General features: G+C 37.9%; 1 protein-coding gene across 4 annotated transcripts in view; it reads left to right on the plus strand.

Moving 5' to 3' along the window:
• The window catches only part of Ipo11 (importin 11), a 168,501-nt gene that overhangs the window by 73,532 nt on the left and 77,713 nt on the right, over positions 1-17,256 (plus strand). For 3 of the 4 annotated variants that reach the window (XM_041663574.1, XM_041663575.1, XM_041663577.1), the window contains 6 exons: positions 160-273; positions 8,207-8,322; positions 11,503-11,579; positions 14,041-14,067; positions 14,261-14,340; positions 15,112-15,192. In XM_041663574.1, coding sequence (XP_041519508.1) covers positions 160-273; positions 8,207-8,322; positions 11,503-11,579; positions 14,041-14,067; positions 14,261-14,340; positions 15,112-15,192 — 495 coding nt within the window. The remainder of the gene's footprint in view (positions 1-159; positions 274-8,206; positions 8,323-11,502; positions 11,580-14,040; positions 14,068-14,260; positions 14,341-15,111; positions 15,193-17,256) is intronic. The other variant, XM_041663576.1, reaches the window with a different exon arrangement.

The following is a 17,256-nucleotide window of genomic DNA, read 5'->3' on the forward strand; positions in this document are numbered from 1 at the left end:
ACCTTAGGTCTCTATGTAAAATATCTGATTTATCTTTCATTGAGTAAATTAACATTTAGTAATTGCCTAATATTTCATAGCATTTGTCAGATTTCTCACAGCACATTGCCCTTCATACTAAATGATTCCATTGTCTCCCTTTTGTCTGTCTTGTGGTAGATACGACCATATGTAGGATGTCTGGTGCAGTATTTGCCTCTCCTCTGGAAGCAGAGTGAAGAGCACAACATGTTGCGATGCGCTATTCTGACAACGCTTATCCATCTCGTTCAGGTATGTTGCTCTCCAGCTTTGTCGTTGTCTTGTTGCTTTAACTGTTTCATGGGAGTCATGTTGCTATTCATGAAAGTCTTTGCATTACTTTTAAACTTTTAAAACGTACACTCTCAAAAACAACTATTTAGCATATTTTTGAGGATATTTGAAAAGTATTTTCTACTTAAAAGAGACGTTTCTGCTAATATTTTCCAGTGATGGCAGACCCATGACTTGAGTGCCCATGTGCAGTTTTTCTGGTCCCTGAGTATATATCAGCGTGAACTTGCTCTGGACTTTACTTTTTTCATGGATTTACTTTCCTTTTCATACCCCTGATTTCCTGATTCAGGAAATCACTGCTTTTGAGGAAAGGAATAATTCTAACTTTAGATGTTTCAGACTTTAAAGTGTGGTGATGGGTAGCAGGTAGAGAGGAGCCTGAAAGTTCATGGAGAGAGATCTAGACTGTGGCTCTAATGTGAATTATTAAAAGTAAAATAAGACATCTTCCATTCAGATATCCTTCTACATTAAGAATTATAGCAATTCTCAATTAAAAAGTTTCTAATTAGTTTTAAAAAAACCTAAGATGCCTTGATATTTGGGCTGAACTTTTTCTTTCTATAAATGTTTATAGATGAGTATTATTATTACACATTCTCAGTAGAGTTTTAAATAGATGGTTAATGATACAAACTTTTAAAATGCATTTTGTACCTAAAGGTACAATATTTCATGAATAAGCAATATATGCATGTTACTAAGCTAGGAAGATTGTACCCTTGAACTTTGAGTGTAGATACCTCCTTTTCCTTTGAGTTGCCTTTGTTAAAGTATTTTATCACAGTAACAAGAAAATGACTAAGACAAAGGATAGAAGCTGGAAAGGTAAGGTAGAAAAAGAAAGTTAGTAATGACATAATGATATGTGCCTTCAACAGCCTGTGTTTTATTTACGTATTTTAACATTATTGACGTTCTTACAGAAAATGAAGCTTTAATCTTTTTATACCTGTTTGTGTTACTCCTATTCCTGCATATTCCCAATGTAATTACACAGTAATAGCATAATCGTATTATTTATGGTCATGTTTGTATGACTATACAAGGCTGTTGGGTGGCATACATGTGTGTGCATTCACACAGGCCTCTGCTTAGTGTCTTCCTTAGTGCATCTTGAGATAGGTCTTTGAGTGAACTTGGATATTTCTGATTAGATTGGCTGACCAGCAAACTCTAAGGATTTTCCTGTCTTTGCCTCTCCTGTGCTGTGATTACAAGTGTGTGCTTTTATGTTGGTGTTAGAATTCAAACTTGGATCCTCATGTTTGTGTAGCGAGTACTTTGCCAACTGAGCCATCTCCTCAGTTCCTATACTTTATTTATTTATTTTGTTCCTTTTACATGTATTTATATTGTGACCCTCCTCCCAGAAACATAAACATACTAATTTAAAAGTACATTGACAGTACCTTTAACTAAATCATTGGTTTTCAACCTTCTAATACTGTGACTTTTTAATATAGTTGTTTATGTTGTAGTGACCCCAACCACAAACTTTTTTTTACTTCATAATGTAATTTTGCTACTGTTATAAATTGTAAGGTAAATGTCTGATATGCAGATTGTCTTAGGTATCACATGAAGGGATTGTGATCCATAGGTTGAGAACCACTGCCTTAGGTGTTTCTAGATCCCGGTGGAGTTGACAGAGTTCTACTAACCTTTGTTAAAAAATTAATACCCATATTAATTTTTGTTCTTTAGTACACAAGTTTCATTGCTCTGTGTGTTGATTTTTTGTCAGCTTGATAGTCACCAAAGAAGAGGGAGATTTATACGTTCATGAGGTTGACCTGTAGGCAAGTCATGATGGTTTAAAGCTCACTCACTGATCACTTACAGTTTTTAAGAGTCAGAAGCCTAATATACTATAACTGAATTCTCTTTCTGTCAGGCTAGGTTTTTCCACTTGGAGGTTTAAGAGATGAGTCTGTTTCCGAACTCATTCAGCTTGTTTAGTTAATGGTGGTATATTATTTGTGTTTTAATGGATAAAGTTTGCCTAAAGATAAGAGGGCAAAGCAGCAATATTAGTTACCCATACAGGTCAGGGAGTGGTGGCATACACCCTTAATCCCAGGACTCGGGAGACAGAGGCAGACAGATCTCTGTTAGTTCAAGACCATCCTGGGCTACACAAGATTGAATCCGTTTAAAAGAGAAACAGAGCTCAGACAAAGATGATCCCAGCACTTGGAATCACATGTCTTTAATCCCATCTCTAGGGAGGGGAGACAGGAGCAATATGGCTGGGCGGAGAGAGGAATATAAGGGGGAAGAGAAAGGAACTCAGTGGAGTGTGGGGTGTGAAGTATTCAAGATTCGTGGACTTGGGATCTTGCCCATTTTTGGTGGGCCTCCATAGTTCTCCTTTTTTAATTTAATTATTGATGCCTATGCTTCTGTCATAGGACTGATGACTGTGCCTGTTTTAGGTGTCTTCTTCCAGACTTACCTGTAATTGGTACATATATTTCACCATGTATGTCCTCTTAATAGGTTGACTGGAGGCAAAAAGATCTTACCTGTCATTGACTACCAGCCTCTGTTTATAGAGAGAAAGTATGTAACTTGATGCCATGTACATTTGAGCCAATTTCTCGAGAGTCCACAAGCAGTTAATGCCTGTCAATATACGTGCTCCTGTGGCTACAGTACCTCCTAGTAAAGAGTAATGGATGACCAATATAGAATGGCCTATGTTTAAAATATTTACTAACTCAGCCAAGTGGTGATGGCACATGCCTTTAATCTCAGCACTTGGGAGGCAGAGGCAGACAGATCTCCGTCAGTGTAAGGCTAGCCTGGTCTACAAGAGCTAGTTCCAGAACAGCTAGGATTATTACACAGAGAAACCCTGTCTTGATATACTCCACCCCCCCCCCCCCCCAAATCTACAGACTCTAAAAATTTCTTTACCTGTTGCTACTCTTCCTGAGCTCTTCTGGCTGTCAAAATATACCCCAAACAAATCTACAAACATAAAGAAGACTGAGATACAATACTTGGAAAGGGCTCACAAGGATTTTAACAGTGTAATAAAGAATCAGAACCTCAAGTAAACAGTCAACTTTGTCTATCTGGGAGGAAACCTCAGTTCAAAGGAGGGAACTATTTCAGATGTCAAGATGTGGATAGGGAGAGCAAGGACTACATTCCAGGGACTAGAAAATGTGTGGTCAGCAAGAGACATAACGACAACAACAAAATTACAGGTATATGAGACACTTGTCTTGAGCTGACTTCTTTACAACTCCGAAACCTAGACAATAAAATATTCCTCAGAAAAGCAGTTGAATGTTCGAGATGACATGTCTCAGGACTCTAGGTGTCACACAAAGAGATAGGCTGTGCAACGATGACATTAAGAGACATCTCCATCTACAGATGGAAGTAAACTACAGGATACAGCAACAGTGCTTGATATATTTCAGCCATGTTATGAGAATGAATGACGGCAGATATCCGAAGATAGCACTGCTTAGAAGACTGCATGGGATAAGGTAAACAGGAAGGCAAAAAAAAAAACACAACAACAACAAAAAACCCTGGATAGACAGCATAAAGTAAAGACTGTGGAACCTTGGGTATGACAATAACACAAGCATCTAGGACTGCCCAGGGTAGAATCAGCTGGAGAACTGCTATAAATGGGCTGCCCATGCATGTGTAAGCATTACGAGGGCATAAATGATGAATGAATGAAATCTACGGAACACCTGACTACTATTTCTCTGCCCCATGTTTATAAATTTTTATTTACAATTTTACTCCCAAGTTACTCACTGCACCTTCATTTTACTTTTGTCCGAGCACTCGATTTTTACGTTACACCTGTAGTGTCCCTTTGTCAGTGTCCTTCACTTTCTTCTGTATCCAGGCCCCACATTGGGCTCTGTTTGTCTGCTCTGTCAGACTTGTCTGTCTGTACTTGGAGGGAAGAGTGAGGATTGAGTAAAGAAATAGAAAAGAGACAACAGATAGAGTGGGGAAGGCATCCAGTGATCACTGTGATCCACCCCAAGTTTATTACTCAAAGTGCTTCTATACCCCAGTCAAGATGAGGAGGGCACAAGACTTCATGATACAAAGAACAAGAAAACATAATTACCTCCTTTCATTTCAAAACACCTGGTAACCATATCCTAGGTCAAAACATCCTTTTGCCTAGGCAAGACATCTGTAGCTGCACCTTAGGTCAATCATTCTGTCACATAACTTTGAAGGAGCTGGAATAGATGTGAACTCTCTGACCTTTAGTCAAAGTGGAATGGATCCCCTTCTGTGGGCCTCCACATTTCTTCCTTGAACTTTAATAATATATTTTGTCTGTGGCTGTTTTGCCTGTATGTATCTGTGTACCACATGCATGCCTAGTGTCCAGAAGGCCAGAAGAGGACATTGGATCCCCTGTAACTGAATTACAGTTGAAAACTGCTATGTGGGTCTGGGAATTGAAACAGGTTCTCCAGAAGAGCAGCCAGTGCACTTTACTAAGCTATCTCTCCATTCCTTGATGGTCTTTTTCTTTTTCTTTTTTTAAAATCTTACTGAGTAAACCTTTTGTTATTTCAGTTTGTCTTTGTTTTGTAACTTCAGAGTTACTATTATTGTTTTACATGGTAGGTTTTCCAGGCTCTTATTCTATTTGATTTGTTTCCTTCAAGATACTGTTTTCTAGTTGTTTCACTTGTATTTTTTATGTTAGCTGTTTTAATATCTGTTGACCCTTTGCTGTTTGCTTATGTGCTTACACAAAGCACAGTGCATCTGTAAGCACTTCCAACTTGAAGGAATATTAGTGTTTTGTCTGTATGCAGAGAGTGGGCACTCCACAGCAGAGTGGAGGGAGGGAGTGTGTATATGGGATCCCACTTGCTGACTTGTAGCCTGTTTGTGCTTGCTTGGAGAACAGTCTGTTCTTTATGTGCTTATGTATATGGATGCGTTATTGCATTACTCGCCGCCTACTTTCCTTCCTTTCTTCCTTTCCTTTTTTATTTTACCTTAAACACTTTTAATTGGCATATACAATATTAGATTTTGCTATGTCATTTTTCAAACAAACAAGTTTTTGCTTATTTTATTTTTAGACGTCCAGAAATTATCTTATTAGCATATTTTCCTTCACTTCTTAAACCTCTAAACATATGCACGCTTCTTCTTAAAAATGCATGGTACTACCAGTTACTGAGTCATAAGGGGGAGTAGGGAAATGGTTTAGTCATGTAAATCAGGCTGCATTCTGTCTTCTTCCCTTTTCTATGTATTTTATTTTATTTAAAAATTGCAAGTAAGTATATGTGTTTATGTGTTACAATATACATGTAGAGATGAGAGAACAATTTCTAGGAATCAGTTCTCTTGTACTGTGTGAATCCCAGGGATTGATCATGGCCTTTAGGTTTGGCGGCAATATCTTTATCCAATGAGCATCTTGTTGCTCCCCCCCTTACACACCTTTTCTATTTAATTTGAGCTTTGGTTTCTAGTGTTGCTAAGTCAGTTGCTGCTTACCTTCTCATCTTCAAACTGGATCACTTTTATCTCTTCAATATTCTCCTTGTGTTTATGGTTGTAGGTCATTTTAAAAATCCTATACTGTTTCATTGTTTTGTCCAGTCTGTGAGTTAGTCAGCTTATTCAGATGTCAGCATGGTGACAACATGGCTAGTGTAGTTGGACATGAACTTCAGAGCTTAATGTATGACAGACAGATCAAGAAGCCAAAAGAATATATATATATATATATATATATATATATATATATATATATATACTTTTTTTTTTAAAATAGGCAAAAAAATAAAGCCCAGTACAATACTGGGAACACTGGTTTTGAATGTTTTAGAGAATCTATTAACAGTGAAAACAATGATTGGGACTGGAATTAAATCCAAAGCACGAAGATAAACAATTTGAAAAGCATTATTGCATAGATGTGGATTGGGAACAAGGAGGAACCAGAAGGGGCGGTGTTGTATTTTATTACTGGTGTACAGTTGTTCTTGTCACCTGAGGAAGAGAATGTATGAAAAGGAACTTTTCCTTTATAATACAATGGGTTGGTTTGACACTAGTAGTCAGGATACCTTCTAGACTATTATATTCTTCAGTCATTAGAGTGAACTTCAAAAATAGGTTTGGAGAAAATACATTTCCACATAGTGTGCTCAGCTGGCTGAGTATCAGTAGGGTGCATTCATTCACATTCTCTCTCCTTTTCTATACAGTCTCCTGTAGTCTAGCATGATCTCACCTAGCATGATCTTGTACTCCTGACCCTTTTGCCTTCACCTCTCAAGTGCTCGGATTATAGACACATATCACCTTGCTTTGTCTTCTTAAATTGAAAAAAAGAAGTTTCACAGTAAATTGCAAAGATAATTATGTCCCCTTACATTATCTATAATAATGTTACAACATGATTTCCCTTCTTTATCACTTCCAATAGCTTACTTAATAGCTGATGAGTTTTACTTATGAACTCTTATAGTAACATAGTAACTATGAGGTCAGTCAGGACCTTATAGTCAAGCTCAGTCTCCTGAAACAAAATCAGAAGCAAACAGGACTGAGAGCGAGGGGTGTGTGTGTATTTGGTTTATGGCATTTTAATTTCCCTTAAATTGTATTGACATTTAAAAAGATTTCCCAAGTATGGTATTTGATATTTCTGGATTTATTATGATTTAGAGATTGATTTTTATTTTCCCACCAAAAGTCCTTTATGTTTGCTTTAAAGTATTTCAACTGTGAGGTAATCACTGTCTCAGGAGAGCAACAGGAAAACTAGATCTTTAGGTTGAACTATTTTTTTCTTCCATCTTTGTGTTCTAGATGCTTTAAACATATAATATAAATTCTTTGTGAAAAATAATATCTGCATTTAGAAAACATACAAAAAATCTTTCTGCCCTCTTCCTCAGTATCCTCTTCTTTTTCTCCTGACTGGTTTTGACAGTTCTGTCAATTTTCTCTTGGAGACATTTTTATGTATCTGCTAAATATACAGGATCATGAGTATCTTTAAAAATTCTTTGCTTAGGAATTGTTATATATTTTTTTTGTCTCTTTAAGTCAATTTGTAATTTTGAAATTTTTTCTTAATTTTCTGCATTTCTTACTATGTGATTTTTTTTTTTTATGCCTGCATAGTATTGTAGATATGCATGTGCTGTGATAGCAATGACCAATCTCAGCTTGGTTCATTTCGTGTTTGGTATTTAGCTGAAAGTGTTTATATAGTTTAAAATAGCAATATTATTACCCTTTCCATAGCATGAGGAAAACAAATATTTTTACATGCGTTGAACTTTTCTATTCTAGTTCAGAATGCTCCAAAACAGTAAAGTTTGGCACTGACTTGATACCACAAGTAGAGAATTCCCAATTGCCTTTTGAGCAGTAGAGATACACTATAGCACTGTATTGAGTTACCTTCAGGCTATATGTACAAGGTGTATATGAATCATAAATGAATTTTACATTTAGATTTGGGACCCATTCCCAAGGTATTTATTATGTATTTGTAAACATTCTAGAAAATGAAATCCAAAATCTTAATCTTTTCTTTTTAAGCATTTCAGATAAGGGAAACTCAACCTGTATGTAGAATTTCTTAAAAGGAACAGATGCATAGAACATTGGTTCACTCATATATATATGTCTGTATATACATATATATAGTGTTGCCATTTAGATAGAATGATAATATTTTGATTTCTTTACTTTTTAATAATAAATAGAACTTTGTTTGCTAGTATTTATAATGAGGACTATCCTAAAAGACTCTTTTTTATATAAATTGTTTTCTGAGGCAAGTAATTGGTGGTGTGAAGGGTCTTAGAGTGTCTTATCATAAGTTGTTTTATACTTCCTATAGGGATTAGGAGCAGACAGCAAGAACCTGTACCCTTTCCTGCTCCCAGTTATCCAGCTGAGTACAGATGTTTCCCAGCCTCCTCATGTCTATCTTCTGGAAGATGGTCTAGAATTATGGTAAGAGGAAAACTTACTTACTACTGCCTTCTCTACTTGTGTTCCAGTAGAGTAGAGGTCATGTAACAGGCTTTGAATACTCAGCATTTAAGAATAAGTACAATAAATTGTTATCCAGTTGTTTCCTTTTTTTCTATCTACTGCTCAGTGTAGGCTCATGATAGACGGTTAATGAGAAATGGATCTGTTGTTGAGAGGAATGGCTAATCTTCCAAAGGACCTGGGTTTGGATCCTAACATCCACATGGCAATTTGCAACCATCTGTAACTCCAGTTCCAGGGGATCTCTTACCCTTTTTGTCGTCCACAGCCACTGTGTGTACATGGTACACAGACATAAATACAGGCAAAATACCTATACACATAAAATATAAATAAATAAATCTTTAAAAAAGCAATTATAACAGGAACGATGCTTCCTTTCGTATTTGGACTTTGACCTGTGTGCTAGGTGTCTTGGTAACTTTCACAAACAAAAATTAATGTTTAATTTTTGAGTTTTTGAAATAAGATATTTTGGGGGATACTGAGTTATTTTCAGCCTCTTAACTGGCTTGCCAGTGGGTACCCAGGTCTTGGAGTTTAGCCCCACACACTGCTCCCAACATTTGCTTCTTGCCTTTTTGCCCTACTTCTTTTTTTCTTTCCTTAGTTTTTGCTTAGAAATGAAGTACTTTTCATTTGTGTTAGAGTATAACTCAATGGTAGCATGACTGCCTCAAACTTGCAAGGTCCTGTGATCATTCCTCAGCATTATATAAGCAATTAATAGTATAAAGATAGAAAACAAAAATCCAGAGTTGTGATTCTCAGAATTGTTTTTGGTATAAATTACTGAATTGTAAATAAATTCTCTATATCAGAATATTAGGTTAATGAACTTAAATGTCACTGGGTTGACTTTTACTGGTTGGAATGTACTCTTTATCATCTTCCGTATTGTTATTTGAATAGTCTCTAGAGCAGTGATTCTCAACCTTCTTAATGCTGTTACCCTTTGATACAGTTCCTCATGTGTGAACCTAAACCATAAAATGATTTTGTTGATGCTTCATAACTAATTTTGTGATTTTTATGAATTATAATATAAATATTTGTGTTTTCCAATGTTATTAAGTGACCCCTGTGAAAGGGTCATTCCACCCCCAGGTTGAGAACTGATGCTTTAGATAGTGGTTCTAAATCAGAAAGTTATAGAAATCTGTTCATAGATTTATATAAGGGTGGATTGCTCCAGGTCAGAACTAGCAATTTTTTTTTTTTTTTTGTACAAGGGCAGATAGTGATATGTCACATGTTTCAGATGTATTTCAGCTGTTCCATTCTGATGTTTCAGTGTCAGAGCAGTATGTAATCAAGTAGATAAATGTCATTATAGAAAATAGGGTATAGGTTGAGTTTACCCCCACAACCTGCTCCAGATTATAATTAAAAATTAAAATATTAATTTCTGTTACACAAGTACATTTTAAAAATAAACTTGTAGTGGGTTATGGAGGGGAAGGGAAAGAGGGAAGAAGGAAGGGGGAAGAGCAGAGAGAGAGGGAGAGGGAGAGCAGAGGGAGAGACCTCTGGTCTCCACTGCACTGGGCCACCACTAGGAAGGAGTCTTCCTGGACTCTGCCTGGACATCCCACTGCTGCCCTATGTTGTGGAAATCCTTCAACCCTGGGTCTGTGGGTCAGGCCCTTTAGTGCTCCAGCAGGCCAAGTCATAACCCTGGATCTGGGTCTGGGCATCTGTGGGGTTGGCCTGCCAGATGGGAAATGTTGACAGCTCTCCCATGGTCACAATTTTGGGGCTGGTTCATCTACACCTGCACTAAGAGCATTGGCTCTGTTGTGCTGCTCTGGCAAGGTACAATGCCTCCACTCCCGAGTATTGTGCTGTTTGGGGGGGTGGTCAGGAACTACTCTCCCGCTCTTATGACCACAGGGCCAGCTCTCCCACCTTCCTCCAGTGTTTCTGGGTGGGGATGGGGGGCAGGGTAATTCTCCTCTGACCCTGTCATCACAAGACAGATGTGTAATGGGAAACAGCTCTCCCATGGTCAGTTTTGGGGCTGGCTCTCTGGCTCTCCCACATCTGCTCTAATGTTTTGGTTTGATTGTGCTGCCTTGGCAAGATATAAGGCCTGTTCTACCAAGTGTTGCAGTTTGTGGGAGTCAGGGCCAGCTCTCCAGCTCTTAAGACTACAGGACCAGATCGCCTACCTGCCTCTGGTGTTGATAGACAGGAGAAGGCAGACAGCGAATGGTGACAGTTGTCCCATGCTCACGATTTTGGGACTGGTGTTTCCACAACTGCACTAACAGGAATGGCTCTGTTTTGCTGCCCCGATGGGGTACAGGGCCTGCTCTCAGAATGTTGCAGCTGATGGGGGTCAGGGCCAGCTCTCCCACTTGCCTCAGGTGTTGATGGGTAGAGGGAGCAACTCTCCTCTGCCCATGCTGCCACGAGACAGATGAGAAATTGGGGCCGCTCTTTCATGTTCCCAACTTGGGGGCTGATTCACCCATACCTGCATGAACAGGGTTGTCTCTATTGTGTCACTCTGGCAAGGTGCAGGGCATGCTTGCCCTGTGTTACAGCGGGGGGGGGGGGGGGGGATTGTGGTCAGGGACAGCTCTCCCACCTGCCCCATGGTCACATTCGTTATTCCTTCTGTGTATGTAAAAATGTTATATACAGGGCTGAGGAAATAAGTTAGCCTGTAAATTACTTGACTTGGAAGCGTGAAGATGTTAATTCAATTCCCAGAGCCCACAAAAAAGAAAGAAAGAAGGAATGAAAGGAAGAAACCACACGTGGCCTTGGCGACATATCAATGTAATCTGAGCACTAGGAAGACAGAGATAGGTGGGTTCAGGGTAGGCTTGCTGACCAGCAGATTTAGGTAGTTGATAAGTTCTTGGTCAATGAGAAAATATGTCTGAAAAAATAAAAGAGGTGCCGAGTACCTGAGGACTCACACCCTGGTTGCCCCCTGTCTCCACATTGGTGTGTATGCACACAAGAGGGATGTTCAGAGGGCACCATGTGATGGTTGGCTGTCTTGGTGGCAGGTGCTTTACCTTCTGAGTATTTTTATTGTCCCCTATATGAAAGGTTTTTAGGTTTGAGTTGTGGTAATGGCATACGTGGATGTCAGTAGAGAGTTAATTTTATTTTCTTCCCCAGGTTAGTGACATTGGAGAACAGCCCGTGTGTTACACAAGAACTGCTTCGCATTTTTCAGAACATGTCACCACTTCTTGGTATGTCTTAAACTCTTAACTGAGTTTTATATGACCACAACTTACAAGTATTTTTCCTGACTTTATAGTTATACCTTTCATTTTTTAAAGTTCCATATATTGACAAGCAATAGTGTTTTTATAGAAATTTACATATTTATTTAAAGTAATTCCCATTGATTTAAAGAAAAATGCTAAATAACATTGCTTTATGGAAAAAAATTCAATATAAATGAAGGTATAAACTAATTACAAGTTGAGCTTGAGCTTTGCCTGAAGAATTTTGTTTGCTAACTGCTCTGTATGCTGCTTGAGGAATATATTCTGAAACTGCTTCTCTATACTATGGTTTTACTCAACTCATTTTTTGGTTTTTCATTTTTATAGTTTGTTCTGTAAGTTATTCAAGCTGAGCTTTGTGCATACTTCGTCTCACCTAAGGAAGCACTGAAGTCATTGTCACATATATTGTTTGCTGACGCATTGCTTACAGATTAGCTAACTATTCCGACACTATGTGCATATCGTCCCTGTCATTCTCACATGGCCTCACCCATGCTGTACAGCTGTCCTTGGCGCTGTTGTTCCCTCAGAACTAAACAGTTTCAAAACATCACATTTGACTCTTGACTCTGAAGAATCTAGGTACTTACTTTTTCAGTCTTTTGGAGAGATAAGTAGATGCTTTCTCCAATATCAACATTTATTTTGATAGTAATTAATGATAGTAAATTAGTACCTTTTTGTTAAACAGTAGGTACTGTTCTAAGTTGAAGCAGAGCCTTGAACTCATCGGTGTGGCGCATACATACCACTGACATATATCCCTAGCCTGAAATCCCTTAAAAATAATACTTTGATTTTAAAGTCATCTTAGTAAGGGAGTTTACCAATTCAGTTGCACACCTAAATTCATGGCATATTTAATTATACATATTTATTAATTATACACAGGGCAGTTTATTGACCCTTTATTTTTAAAAAATCAGTTTTTAATTATTTTGGTGTATGTGTGTGGTGTGTACTTGTGTGTACTGATGTGTGCACCTATACATGCACCTGTGGAGGCTGGAGGGCTATAACAGGTGTCTTCCTCTGTCATTCTTGGCTTTATTTATTTGTGTGTGTGTAAATGAGTATGTGTTGGCATGCATGTGTGGGCTCCATGTTCCCATGTGTGCATGCAGGCCAGAAGAGGGTGTCAAATTCCTTTGGTCTGGAGTCACAGGTGTTTGCAAGATGCTCTGCTTTATGGTATAGGTGCTGGGACCTGAGCTCTGGTTCTTGTGAGTGAGTAGGACATGCCTACGCCATCTTGTTAGCACTTTTATTTTTTGTGTGAGAAAGGTACTGTTACTCAGCTCAGAGCTCACTGACCAGCTAGACTGGCTGGCCAGCAAGTCTCTGCAATCCTCGCTGCTCTGCCTCCCCAACACAGATTAAACATTCATTGCCATGTTTAGCTTTTTATAGGGGTGTGTGGATCCAGACTTAGGTCTTCATACTTGTACAGTAATCTGTTTACTTACTAAGCTATCTCTCCAGCTCTGAAATTCCATTAAGAGTCACCATAAAACATCTTTAATTGCTTTATTAAAACTTGGTTTAATATTGTCCTTAGAGAATATTTAGGTAGAAAATACCCAAATGTGGACCCTTTGCTGAGAATTTACTTATACTGAAAAATCCTTTTAGAAGTTCTAGTTCTGTTTCAGAAAAGTAGAAGCTACTTTGAAAACTTTAGTGGATGTGAGCTGACACAGACGGAGCTTTGGTTAACTAAAGTAGGGGCTTGAGTGGGTGCATGACTGTGATGGCTAGATCTGTCATTCACATTTCTCCCGAAATTCCTTTTCCCCACTCCAGTCCTCCCTTACCTTTTTTAAAATTCCCATACCTCATTCCTCCTCAGAACTCTCAATCAATAAACAAGAGTTTATTTTTCAATAAATAGCCCTGTGCTATTTTTCTCTGTAAGATGCAAGCATTCCCAAAGGCAGTGTCAATTGTTACTTACTCCTGATTTCTGAGAAGAAGCTTGTCTTTTAGTCATTGTAGGGAATGAAAGGAAGTATGCTGTCCACTTCCCTTTATCCTCTGGTAAAGGGCTTCTTTAGCTTGACTCTGTAACTTGGGAGTCTTATGTAGTGCCAGTCTGGCGAGTCCCTATGCTGTTATCCTAAACTATCTCCTGAACAGGATGAAGCCCTTTTACATACTGACTAACTTATAAATACTGACTAGAGTATAGTCAGAAACATTTATAAAGAGAAGTATGTAAGTTAGTTTTTTTTCTTAGCTCAAGCTGGCATTGGACTAAGGCTAGTCCTCCTGCCTCAACTTCTTGAGTGCTAGAATTATAAATTGTGTGCCACTATCCTTGTTGAAACTTAGTTTTTCATTTTCACTTGTTTATAGAAATTTTTATTTTTATTTTTCTGATGGTAAAACATTGTCAATCCTGTCTGATCTTCTGTCCTAGAGCTTCCATCCAGCTGCCTTGCGAACGGTAAGCTGCATGCTTGCTGCCACAGGAACCATAGAAAGTCAGAATCAAATTAGTAATCATGCTTAAATTCAAACTCAAGTGCTTCATGTTGCTATAGCAACTTGTTTGAACTAAAATGAATCATCATCACTTCACTTATATTTTGAACAGCTAGTTAATTTGTGCTTTTAAAAAATAATTATTGTTTTGGCAGAACTAAGTTCAGAGAATCTCAGAACCTGCTTTAAGATCATCAATGGCTATATCTTTTTATCATCAACAGAATTTTTACAGGTATGTTGGAATAGCTTTTGCATTATTAATAATTATATATATTATTTTTGGTTTTGTATGGTATCAGAAGGTGCCTTTTCAAAGTTCAGTGATGTAGGTGGATCTTCTGTCTATCTGTTGTTTTCATTGGTTAATTAATAAAGAAAACTGCTTGGCCGGATAGGGCAGAACTTAGATAGGCGGAGTAGACAGAACAGAATGCTGGGAGGAAGAAGGCAGTGAGGCAGACGCTATAGCTCTCCTCTCCCAAGATGGACGCAGGTTAAGATCCTTCCTGGTAAGCCTCCACCTCGTGGTGCTACACACATTATTAAAAATGGGTTAATCAAGATATGAGAGTTAGCCAAGAAGAGGCTAGATATAGTGGGCCAAGCAGTGTTTAAAAGAATACAATTTGCATGTTATTATTTCGGGTAAAGCTAGCTGGGTGGCGGGAAGCAGCCCGCTGCTCATATCTCCACAGTTCAGATTTTGTTTGTTACTTTAGGGGGTAAAAATTTTATTTCCTTATAAGTATTCCCTACTGCAGAGAGTTGCACTGTTATTGAACACAGAAATTGCACTATATATGTAAACACATACTCATAAATCAATGCATCAGTAAAGTTATTAGCTATAATCTTTCTTCATTCTTCCTAAGAGGGGTGTTAATTGAAATTGTTTGCTTAGACCATTAGTATAAATTCCCTAGTAGAATAAAAGGCTAAAAAGCCTTTCATTTATACTTCAGCTGTGTTCTTACACACATACTGACCTTTGCTTGGATTTTAGACGTATGCAGTAGGTCTGTGCCAATCCTTTTGTGAGCTGCTGCCAGAGATCACTACAGAAGGTCAAGTCCAAGTGCTCAAGGTACTGTCCTCTTCAGTTGATTGCTGTGTGTTGTTGGTAGGGCTGAACTGAGTGTGAGTGTTTGGAAAGCAGAGGAACTCATGCACTTCTAGAAAGTATTCGGTGCCTCAATTCTTTGTACCAAAGGCATCAAATTTGATTGTGTGCACCAATCACCTGGAGATTTTGTTAAAGTGAAGTTTTAATTTCTAATTTCATCTCTTTGGAATAATGTCCATACTAAATTTTCATTGAATAACAATGGATTGAAAGCTTTTTTTTGACAATTTGTCCTAAAACTGGCAACGTGTGATGCATCTTAGCTTTTTAATTGTCATTTTGATAATGCTTTAGGTATTGAACTTGTGTCCTCACACATAGGTTAGTGAGCTACACCTCAGTCCACAGCAGCTTGCCTCCTAGACTCCGTATGATAAGCAGGGGTAATCACCACTCTTCTGTTGAGGACAGGCCTTTCAGTTTGTTAGTCTGCATTCACTGTTATCTTTTTTTTAATATTTATTTAATATGGATACAATATTCTGTTCACATATATGCCTGCAGGCTAGAAGAGGACACCAGACCTCATTACAGATGGTTGTGAGCCACCATGTGGTTGCTGGGAATCAAACTCGGGTCCTTTGGAAGAGCACGCAATGCTCTTAACCGCTGAGCCATCTCTCCAGCTTCCACTGTTATCTTTAGATAGCTTTAACTTTAGTTAGCCTTGAAGTTAGAGTGGCAAATTTATTGGGATTATCTCTAACTAGGAACAAATAACTTGTAAATTATATGTATTACCTTTTTAAAACTATCTTTATCAAGGAAATGCTATAGCATGAATTTAATAACTTATGTAAACATAAGAATATAACTATATTAAAATATATCATGATATGTATCAATACTTTGTATATGTAGTTTGAAAGATATAGCTGTTAAAGTTCTAATTTCTTTTTATTTATTTATGTATTTTTTTATGTATACAGTATTCTGCCTGCTTATGTATTATAGGCCAGTAGAGGGCACCAGATCTCATTACCGATGGTTGTGAGCCACCATGTGGTTGCTGGGAATTGAACTCAGGACCTCTGGAAGAGCAGTCAGTGCTCTTAACCTCTGAGCCACCGCTCTAGCCCCAAGCTCTACTTTCTTTTCTTTTCTTTTCTTTTCTTTTTTTCCCTCCCTCCCTCCCTTCCTTTTTTTTTTTTTTTTTTTTTTTTTTAGACAAGGTTTCTCTGTAGCTTTGGTGCCTGTCCTGGAACTAGCTCTCTAGTTCTTGTAGACCAGGCTAGCCTTGAACTTACAGAGATCCACCTGACTCTGCCTCCCAAGAAAGTTCTAATTTCTTAACTGTGTTTTCTGTCAAATAAGAGAATTAAATTCTGGTTAAACAAAGTCTTACTGTCTTTTTCCTTTTTCTTCCCTCTCTTTCTTTCTTTCTTTCTTTCTTTCTTTCTTTCTTTTTTATTAGCTTTTAAATAGAACGGTTTCACTAGGTAGTTTTGGCTGTCCTGGAATTCACTATGTAGATCAGGCTGACTTCAAATTCAGAGATCCACCTGCCTCTGCCTCCTGAGTGCTAGGTTTAAAGGTGTGTGCCACTACACCTAGCTAAATTCTACTCTCTGAACAATTACATTTATGGTGTAAATACCACAGCATTGTCTTAGATCTTCAAGGTAGATTTTCTACCAGTGAACTCATTATAAAAATGTTTATTTCCTATTAACTGATACATAGATGCTACAAATATAACAAAACCATTTATCACTTTGAGTGTATTATCTTTTCTTTGGTGACTACATACATATAAATTCTAGGTATTTGTGTGTGTGTGTGTGTGTGTGTGTGTGCGTGTGCGTGTGCATGTGATTGATTTGACTTAAATTTGGTATATTTGGTATTATTGTTGATATTTTCAGTCATTTACCCTGTGGGTCAGGAATTAGAAAAATTTTCTGAAAGCTGTTGACAGCAAATGCTTTTGTCTGTGAACTGTTTAGTTGTTATCTCAAGTATTCACTATTGATATTGGTTGTGAGTTATCACAATTAGAGAAAATTGTCATGGTATCCTGATACT

This window comes from Microtus oregoni, unplaced genomic scaffold (genome assembly GCF_018167655.1).
Source record: "Microtus oregoni isolate MIOR12 unplaced genomic scaffold, Mior012 000014F_ref0000157, whole genome shotgun sequence".
Taxonomy (NCBI): Eukaryota; Metazoa; Chordata; class Mammalia; order Rodentia; family Cricetidae; genus Microtus; species Microtus oregoni.